We start from the raw sequence: 10,437 nt of genomic DNA on the forward strand, positions 1-10,437 counted from the left end.
TAGAGGCTTGTAGCTAGATGTCAGGTGTATGGATACTTGTATTGCCTTGTCGGCCTATGTCTTGAGTTTACAAATGGTCATGTCGGCCTTATAGGCCCGTATGTCACATGTATAAGTTTGTATATCATGTTCCGTCATCATATGTTGAGTATTCCCTTATGTTTTATTCTTGTTATCTCATGACATGTTTTCTATCTCATTTACCCTTGGTAGTATGATAAGAAAGATATGTTACGTTGGTACTCGGTTGAGTAAGGCACCGGGTGCCCGTCGCGGCCCTTCGGTTTGGGTCGTGACAAAAGTGGTATAAGAGCAGTTCTGTCCTAGGGAGTCTACAAGCCGTGTCTCGTAGAGTCTTGTTTATGGGTGTGTTGTGCACCACACTTATATGCAGGAGGCTACAGGGCATTTAGGACTGTCACTCTTTCTTCTTATTCTAGATCGTGTGGTAGAGCTCAGTTGTAAGAATTCAAACTCCTTAATTCGACTTTAGTTGTAATACAACGATACCTTCATCCACAAAGACAGTTGGTAAGAGATTGAATGTGGCTCTGGAAGAGCTGAGTTAGAGAAACTCAATTTTGCATCATGCTTATAATGAGTAAATGTAAGGTCTTCGGTAGATTATGTGTGTACTAAGATGTGTAAGCTTCTTGATAAGGAGCCCTAAAGCATGGATATCTATCCACCGATATGGTAAAAAGCAATAAGAGAATTAGAGGGTAGATACAAATTTCAACAAGCAAAAGAAGCAAGGTGAAGAAGGGTACGAGGTATCCAGTTATTGAAGATTATCAGTTTTTCCAATTCAGGCAGAGAGACATAAGTATTATGAGTTACTTTCAACAATAACAGAGATCTATTCAATTGGCCACACCCATCTCAGTTGTGCCCTATGGGAGCTAACATATATTATTTAAGAGAAATATGGGATATCAGGATTCGATTGGAGTTAGAGTGACCCAAAATAGTGGATAGATTGTTAGCATTAGCTGACATTTTTGAAGGATATTGCAAATGTGGTAACAGTTCTCCTTGTGAGACAACTCGACGGTGCACTCTAGAATAGTACATTTAGATATGAAATACTAGAATGTCCAGAAAATTTAGATGATCGGCNTAACAAGTACCAAAAGGGTTGGAAAGCTTAGTCGCTAAACGAATTGAAGAAAATAAGTTTCGTCAAAAATCGACAAGTTTGGAATGTTATAACATATTCTTTTGGGGTGAGACTAGGGTGATTAACATGATGAGGAGGTTAATTTATGAGTTATTGTAGTCGTATGATAGTCGTGTGTTATGTTTTTAAGTCAAACGAGTTATGGAACAAAAAATAGAAAAGATCATCACAAGTTGCATTCATAATATGCTGAAATTTAGGTCAAATGTAGATGCACTTTTCTCCCAATATACTTGGAATCAATGGATGATCTACATATCAAATTGAAGATCTACGAGTCTAATTTCCAACACATTAAACCGTTCATCAATACGACATCGGAGTAGAGAGATATTCGCATTTTCGCGAGACCGCGCAAGCAGCTCCCAATGGGACCCACTTAGGCGGTGGTCGACCTACTTCAATTTATAAACGATTTGGACGCCTATTTTTCACTTATTTTCAACTCAACTTCGTCTCCAAACTTCTCCTAACCCTTCTAAACAGATTCCACAAGTGTTTGAAGTGATTCCAAAGTGATTACACCATATCTCAACATCAAAACTTAGCTCTAGTGAAGAACAACACCTCTTTGAGGTTGTGTTGTCATTGAGGATTGTTGTGGGCTGTATTTGGATGAAATTCCAAGTTGTTGCCGCTGTATAGGTGAGTATAACAGCCTACTAATTGTGCTTAAGCTTGCTTGTATGTTGGTTAAGTTGTTAGGATGATAAACTACAAGATAGTACTTGGATTAGCTTAAGTCACTTCTATGGTGTTGTATTGCTATTGAGGGTTGTTGTGAGCTGAATATAACTTGGATTTCGACTTGAAGTTACTATAGGAGTTGTGTGTATTGTGTTCTTGCATGTGCTTAAGGTTATCTTGATGTTGATTAAGTTAAATGGATGGAGTAGACATGAACTAGTGAATAAAGCTACTAATTGAAGATAGTTGGAGTTGAGGATTGTTTCCTTTGTTATAAATATATGGTATAAGGATGGAATCATTGATGAATGACTTCATTATCATGTTAATGATAGTTTTAAATTAATGTAAGAAGTCTATAAGGGGTGATATGGGTTATACAGATTCCAATCGGAGCTTGCCGCTCGTCGTGAAGTAGTTGTGAGTTGTTGTTGTTATATGGTGTCTTGTTATTGATATTTATAGGTTGCTGGACTTCCCTGGCTGTTGTTGTTGGTATATGGTATTGGAGGAGGCCCTTGTTACAAGGGAGATGCTGCCCGAATTTACGTAGACGAGCTACTAGCTTAAGTTACAGACTTAGCCTTTGCTCAACACTGATTTTGAATCTCCTTATGCTATGATAGATCGAGTTGACTTGTTTGAAGAGTTGCTTAGAAGGTATTAAGGACTCAACATGTTTAAGGTATGTTAAGGCTCTTCCTTCATTCTTTTGGCATGATCTAAAGTGAAACGAACATAAACGATACGCTATTTCATAATGAATCTACTCCTAGCAACTAAGGTTGTCCATGTTATTCTTTCCTTACAAAGTTATTCCAAGAAAGTATATATGATCCTTGAGTCCTAGTGAAGTTCATATTGATGGTATGATGTCCATAATGTTAATCGATGGTGCAATGACCTTATGTCACTCCAAAAGGTTTAGAACGTGACTCCATGAGTTCAGCATGCATTATATATTTATCTACTTTACTCTACCGAGCCGCGCTATAGTCGGCCGGGTATGGCACCTATTGTGCAACCACTGATCAGTTGGGTTTACCGAGCTCCACGTGGACGGGTACGATTCTACCGAGCCTTACGATGGCCGGGTACATTTTTACCGAGTCCTCTTTGAGGCCGGGTATGATATGATGATGATGATGCCCACAGAGGCGTATGTTTTTAAAAGCTTATGTATATATATGTATTATGCATTTCATGTCAGTAGCCCCCAGAGGCACTCAGATGTTATAGGTTGTATCTCCTCTATCTCTCTTTACGTTACTGATCTTGTTTATGCTTTCCTGCCTTACATACTCGGTACTTTATTCGTACCGACGTCCCTTTTGCCTGGGGACGCTGCGTTTCATGCCCGCAGGTCCCGATAGACAGGTTGACATTCCTCCTAGTAGGCTATCAGCTCAGCGAAGGTGTTGGTGTACTCCACTTGCTCCGGAGTTGCCTATTTGGTCAGTATGCTTTGGATATGTATTGATTGGTATGGTGGGGCCCTGTCCCGACCTTTATGATTTTATGTACTCTTAGAGGCTTGTAGATAGATGTCAGGTGTATGGATACTTGTATTGCCTTGTCGGCCTATGTCTTGAGTTTACAAATGGTCATGTCGGCCTTATAGGCCCGTATGTCACATGTATAAGTTTGTATATCATGTTCGGTCATCATATGTTGAGTATTCCCTTATGTTTTATTCTTGTTATCTCATGACATGTTTTCTATCTCATTTACCCTTGGTAGTATGATAAGAAAGATATGTTACGTTGGTACTCAGTTGAGTAAGGCACCGGGTGCCCGTCGCGGCCCTTCGGTTTGGGTCGTGACATTGATCCTCTCTAATTGTAGTTCAAAGTTTCTCCAAATAGCTAAAAATAACAACCTAGCAGCTGCTATAATGATACGATGCCCTAAAATAGTCATAAAGTCCTATTTACAGGGCTCCCATATTCTCTAACAAAAATGCCCTTCGGAGGGTTCTGCGGCTGCAGTTCAGCTTTTGCAGTTCACACTCTAGCTGGGTTGATAATGATGTACTTTCAATAGGAGGAGCTCGGCGGTCGCACTTTAGCTTTTACGGTCGCACTTGAATTTCTGCAGGTCACATTTGAGGAGGCTTTAGACTTGATTAATTGCACATTCTCTGATCTTTCAAGCTTTGTCAGTGCAAACCTGTTTTGTAGACCAAGTGCGACCACACATTTTGGTCTGCAGACCGCACTTCTGTCTATAATCCTTGAAGCTTCAGTTCTTCTTCTGTGGCCGTATTTCATCTTCTGCAGACCGCACTTGCTTTTGCATCTGTAGTTGAAATTCTACGAACCACACTTTTCTTAGCATTTCTCCTCTTTGTTGAACTTGGCTAGAACATATCCTTTTTGAGTTGTTTCTCTTCATTGAGCTCACATTCTCCAACACACCTGCAATTCAACTATTTCTATTAGATTCAGAGACAAAAATCATTACTTTCGGACTAAAAACTATAGCAAAAAGGTACTAATAAGTGGTTAAAAATCACACTTATCACTAATCATGTAATTCGAATAATCACTACAACTCAATAACCTATTTCAATATGTATAATCTAATCATATAGTTACAGGATCTAATCCTCCACGAAAAGTAAGAAATTCTGCATATTTTGACCATGATTTAACATGAGTAATTAAGCCATACAACCACAAATCATGAAGCATAGTCATAGAATCAAGTGAAACATGGATAATAATTTCACATAAATCTAAACAAAGAATATCACAAGTCAATCCATACCGGATATGGTCATAAGCTAGATATGCATATACGCTCGTCACCTCACATATACGTGGCTCCTAAATCAAGTAACAAGTAGAAAATAGATTATCTATGGAGAGAATTCCCTCCTACAAGGATACACAAGAGACTTACCTCAGCCCTGTAAGCTTTAGATCAATCAACAACCACCTATTCGTCCAAGTCCAACTCCAAACGACTCGAATCTAGTCAAATATAACTCAATAGTGTCAAACAAAGCTATAGGAATTAGTTCCAAACAATAAAGCTTCAAACTTTAATCAATCCCCAAAATTCAACAAAAGTTAATTCGGCCCCACATGGTAAAAACCCGAATCTAAGGGTAGATCCCAACCATCCATAATCTCACGAGTTCAAATATATGAAGTGCGAGTTCTAGTTGGAATCGGTTGCCTTTTAGGCCATGTTGTATCTTCCGAGTGCATTAAGGTGAATCGTAACAAGATTGAGGTAGTTTAGACTACCTAGACCTACTTCGACTATAGAGATTCGGAGCTTCTTGGATTTTGCGAGTTATTATCGCTGGTTCATGGAGGGGATTTCATCAATCTTAGCCTCGTTGACCAAGTTGACCCAAAAGGGTGCTCTTTTCAGATGGCCCGACGAGTGCGAGATGAGCTTTCAGAAGCTCAAGACTACATTGGCTACAACCCTCGTGTTAGTGGTAACAACCCAACCGGTCGTTTGAGCTCTAGCATGTCGTTCAGAGTTTTGAGGCCTTGAGTAGCTTCACTTCATGTATTATGACTTACACGTATGGTCGGAATTGAATTTTGGAAAGTTCGAAGTTGATTTTAAAGAAAATTCTCATTTTAGAAGCTTTAAGTTGGAGGTTTGACAAAGGTTTGACTATTTAGTAAACGATCTCGGAATTGGGATTTGAAGGTTCCAACAGGTTTGTATGATGATTTTGGACTTGGGCGTATGTCCGGATAAGGTTTTGGATGACCTGGAAGCTTTTCGGCGCCTATTGTGGAAAGTTGGCATTTTGGAAGAATTTTATAAATTTGGGTTGAAGTGTATTTTAATGTTATCAATGTCCATTTGGGATTCGGAGCCAAGGAATAGCTCCGTGTGGTGATTCTGGTCTTAGGAGCGCGTCCGGATGTGGATTTGGAGGTCCGTAGGTCATTTCGGGGTCATTTGGCGAAAGTTAAAAATTTGAAGGTTTTTGGGAAGTTTGACCTGGGGTGGACATTTTTATATCTGGTTCCGATTCCGATTCCGGAAGTTGGAGTGGGTCCGTAATGTCAAATGTGACTTGTGTGCAAAATTCGAGGTCAATCGGACATGATTTGATAGGTTTCGGCATCAAATATAGAAGTTTGAAGCTCTAAAGTTCATTAAGCTTGAATTGGGGTGTAATTCATGATTTCCATGTTATTTGGTTTGATTTGAGGCCTCGAGAAAGTTCTTGTCATGTTTTGGGACAGGTTGGAGTGATTGGATGGGATCCCGAGAGCCTCGGGGGTGTTTCGGGTGTTATTGGATCATTTTGGGCTACTTTAGATGCTGGTTTGCTCATGTCTAGTGTTGTTCTTCGTATTCGCGAGGAGCCTCTCGCGTTCGCGAAGAAGGTTTTTGCTGCTGGGACTTTGTTCTTCGCGTTCGCGAAGAGATTCTCGCGTTCGCGAAGAAGGAATTCGTGTTGTCCGTCGTCCGATTTTGGAAGCTTATATCTCGCAATCTATAAGGAATTTGGAGATGATCCAAAGATGCAAGTTGTAGCACTTTGTGTCTAGTTTTCATAAAATCAAACCATTTGGAGTTTGGAGTTTTGTACGAAAAGTTATGGTTGGTACACTACAGGTTGTCCGGGAAGATGTTTGGAAATCGCGAAAAAGAAATTTGTATTGCATAGGGCTAACTTTGGCAGCTTATATCTCGAAATCTATAAGGAATTAGGAGATGACCAAAACATGAATGTTGTAGATCTTGGTGTCTAGTTTTCAGAAATTTAAACCATTTGTCATTTGGAGTATTGTAAAAAAGTTATTACCATTATACTAGAGGCTGTCTGAGAAGAGTTTGGAAATAGCTTTTGAAAATTTTGTGCACCGCGAACGCGATGGGAGGCTCGCGAACGCGAAGAAGGAAGTCGGGGAAGTGTTATAAGTCCTCTATTTCGGACCTTTGAGCCATTATTTCGTATTTTTAGTTGAGAACCTCGGGATTTAGCGAGTTTGGAGAGGAATTTCACCACAAACTTGGGGTAAGCATTCTTGACTCACTTGTGATTATATTTCATGGATTAATCTTCATTTTCGGCATTAGATTATTGATTTTTCAATAAGAAAACGGAATAAATTTCTATAATTTTACAAAGAAATTTTTGAGTGTTGAATACCGATACGGAGTCTGATTTGAATGAAATTAGTATGGTTGAAATCGTAATTGAATGGGTTGTCAGATTTTGTGAGTTTCGTCGGCATCTGAGACGTGGGCCCCACCTCCAACTTTTCGAGCGGAGTTGGAAATTTTTATAAATTGTTAAATTTCAAGCATTGGAGTATAATTTTTGATTAATTTGCACGTTGTTTGACTAGTTTCGGATTGAACGGCACCAGCTTTAGAGCGAAATTATGACCAGAAAGTGGGCTTTAAGACGAGGTAAGTCTCTTGTCTAACCTTGTAAGAGGGAATTCAATCCATAGGTGATTTGAATTATTGTTTGCTACTAATTGTGGGGGCTACGTACGTACGAGGTGACGGGAGTCCATGCATAGCTACTAATTATGCTTATGTCCGGGTAGTCTTAGGTTTACACCATGCCTTGTTGACACCGTTATTTGATTATGCTTATTATTTGCCTTGAATAGAGCTGGGATTAAGGATTTCAGGATTTAAAAGTTTTCAGTTTGAATTTCTTATTCTTGGAAAAAATTGAGGAATATTACGATAACTTTGAGAAATCTATGTTCACTCGCGTTGCAAGTATATTCCACAAGCGAGGTAAATTCCACTACTCTCATGGGAGCGGGGCGTTCGCCTCGGTAGCTTAATAAATGCATCTATGGTTCGTGTCATCCGACCCTCGGCAACGCACAGTTTATATATTTGTATGTTGGATCGGGCCGTACGACCTCGGCATAATTTGTGCATAGAAGCCCAATTGTAATTGATATTGTTTCATTGGCTTGAGAGATTAATTTGTTAAATGATGGAAATTAATTTGGGATTTACCATAGTGAAAGAATTGTTTATGTAGTTTTTGTTATTGAGTTTTCAGCTGTATTTACATAATCCATGCTTAATTATAATTTCGGTACTTTATTGTTAGCCCATGGTAAGTGTCGAAGTCGACCCCTCGTCACTACTTCTTCGAGGTTAGACTAGATACTTACTGGATACGTGTTGATTTACGTACTCATGCTACACTTGCTGCACATTTTGTGTAGGTACATATATGTTTAGTGGTCTTGTGGGCGTAGAGGCACGGCTATTGCGGAGACTTACGGTGAGCTGTATTCCATGTACGAATCCGCAACATACAGAGTCCCCATCAGAGTTATTTACATTCTCCTGTCTAATTTGTATTCTAGACAGGTGTTGTATGTTATCATATTTCCTAGTTGATGCTCATGCACTTGTGACACCGGGTCTTGGGGGTTCCTACTGGGGGTTTGGTATGGTAGTTCACGTAACTATCATTGTTTCATCCTGTAAATTCTATTTCATATTATTTAATTAATGGAAATATGATTACAAAAGTAATTAAAAAATGAGTAACTAAGTGGATCAATCAACATTGGCTTGCTTGATGGCGGTGTTATGCGTCATCACGACCTATAGTGGATTTTGGGTCGTGACCTTAGTGTTGCATATAGGCTCGGGATCTTACACTGTGTATTATGATGCGTTGTGTATTTTTCTTAGTGTGGTGTTAATGCAGGACGGTAGGGTGATTGCCTACGCATCTCGGTAGTTGAAGGTTCATGAGAAGAATTACCTTGTGCATGATTTAGAGTTGGCAGCCATTGTTCATGTGCTGAAGATTTGGAGGCACTATCTATACGATGTTCCATGTGAGGTATATACCGACCATCGGAGTCTCCAGCACATGTTCAAGCAGAAAGACCTTAATTTGTGAAAGCGGAGATGATTAGAGTTGTTGAAAGACTATAATATAACTATATTACATCATCCGGGGAAGGCCAATGTGGTGGTCGAAGCATTGAGTAGGAAGGTTGAGAGCATGGGTAGTTTGGCATATTTACCGGTAATGGAGAGGCCACTAGATATGGATGTTAAGGTTTTGTCAATCGATTTGTGAGATTGGATATTTTGGAGCCCAATCGGGTTCTTACTTGTGTTGTGGAACAGTCCTCATTGTTGGAGCGTATCATGGCTCACCAGTTTGATGATCCTCACTTGTTGGTGTTGAAGGACACGGTGCAGCGGGGTGGTGCTAAGGAGGTTGCAGTTGGTGATGATGATGTTATGCGGCTTCAAGGCCAGATTTGTGTTCGTAATATTGATGGATTGAGAGAGTTGATCCTCGAGGAGGCTCATAGTTCGCGCTATTCCATTCACCCAGGTGACACGAAGATGTACAGTGACTTGAAACAACACAATTGGCGGCAGTGAATGAAGAAACATATTGTTGCTTATGTATCTCGGTGTTTAAATTGTCAACAACTGAAGTACGAGCATCAGAAACTTGGTGGATTGACTCAGAGATTGGAGATACTTGAGTGGAAGTGGGAGTGCATCACTATAGTGTGGTAGGCTTACCATGGACCTTGAGGAAGCATGACACAGTCTAGGTTATATGGAACGGCTGACTAAGTCTGCACACTTCATTCTGGTGATGACTTCCTATTCTTCATAGCGGTTGGCTCAGATTTACATTCCGGAGATTATCCGACTGCACAACGTGCCCATTTACATTATTTCTTACCGAGGTACGCCTTTTACATTACATTTTTGAAGAGTCGTGTAGTGTGAGTTGGGCACGCGTGTCGAGCTTAGTACCTCATTTCATTCTCAGATGGACGGAAAGTCCAAGCACGCTATTCGGATCTCGGAGGTCATGATATGTTCTTATGTTATTGATTTCGGAGGTTCATGGGACCAGCTTTTACCTCTAGCAGAGTTCGTCAACAGCAATAGTTATCAGTCCAGTATTCAAATGGTGTAACGACCCGACCAGTCATATTTGAGTATTTTAGCCCTGTTCCCCTATTTAATGCCTCCTCTATGTTATATTGTGGTTATGTGACATGTCGGGTGGTTGGTTTGGTTTCGGGTGAGGTTCGGATTAAAATGGGTCACTTAGTCCCAAAGTTGGAAGCTTAAGTTAAAAGAGTTGATCGGAGTTTGACTTTTGCGTAGACAACTCCAAAATGGAGTTTTGATGGTTCTAATAGCTTCGTATGGTGATTTTAGACTTAAGCGTATGTCCGGATATAGATTTGGAGGTCCGTAGGCCATTTTGGCTTGAATTGGCGAAAGTTGGAAAGTTGAACATTTGGAAGAATGAGAAGTTAGACCGAGAGTTGACTTTATTTATATCGGGTCCATTTCTTAGTTTCGGAAATTGGAATAGGTCCATTGTGTCAATAATGACTTGCGTGCAAAATTTAAGGTCAATCGGAATTGGTTAGGAGTGTTTCGGCATTAGTTTTAGAAGTTAGAAGTTCATAAGTTCATTAGGCTTGAATCGATGTGCGATTCGTGGTTTTAGTATTGTTCAATGTGATTTAAGGCTTCGAGCGAGTTTGTATCAAATTTTAGGACTTGTTGGTATATTCGAACGGGGTACCGAGGGCCCCGGGCGT

General features: G+C 40.0%; 1 protein-coding gene across 1 annotated transcript; it reads left to right on the forward strand.

The window, feature by feature from the left end:
• The first annotated feature begins 5,251 nt into the window (after positions 1-5,251).
• LOC109239542 lies at positions 5,252-9,244 on the forward strand. Its single transcript, XM_019406123.1, has 3 exons — positions 5,252-5,314; positions 6,091-6,234; positions 8,981-9,244. The coding sequence occupies exons 1-3, from the start codon at positions 5,252-5,254 to the stop codon at positions 9,242-9,244; spliced, it is 471 nt and encodes a 156-aa protein (XP_019261668.1).
• The last annotated feature ends 1,193 nt before the right edge of the window (positions 9,245-10,437 follow it).

This window comes from Nicotiana attenuata, unplaced genomic scaffold, assembly GCF_001879085.1.
Source record: "Nicotiana attenuata strain UT unplaced genomic scaffold, NIATTr2, whole genome shotgun sequence".
NCBI lineage: Eukaryota > Viridiplantae > Streptophyta > Magnoliopsida > Solanales > Solanaceae > Nicotiana > Nicotiana attenuata.

Excerpts from the sequence above, each read along its gene's own strand:
- LOC109239542 (XM_019406123.1), top strand. The coding sequence starts at position 5,252 with ATGGCCCGACGAGTGCGAGATGAGCTTTCAGAAGCTCAAGACTACATT. Across the intron at positions 5,315-6,090 it reads ACATTGGCTACAACCCTCGT|GTTGGAGTGATTGGATGGGA; the intron begins GTTAGTGGTAAC and ends GTTTTGGGACAG. Across the intron at positions 6,235-8,980 it reads CTCTCGCGTTCGCGAAGAAG|TCCTCATTGTTGGAGCGTAT; the intron begins GTTTTTGCTGCT and ends GTTGTGGAACAG.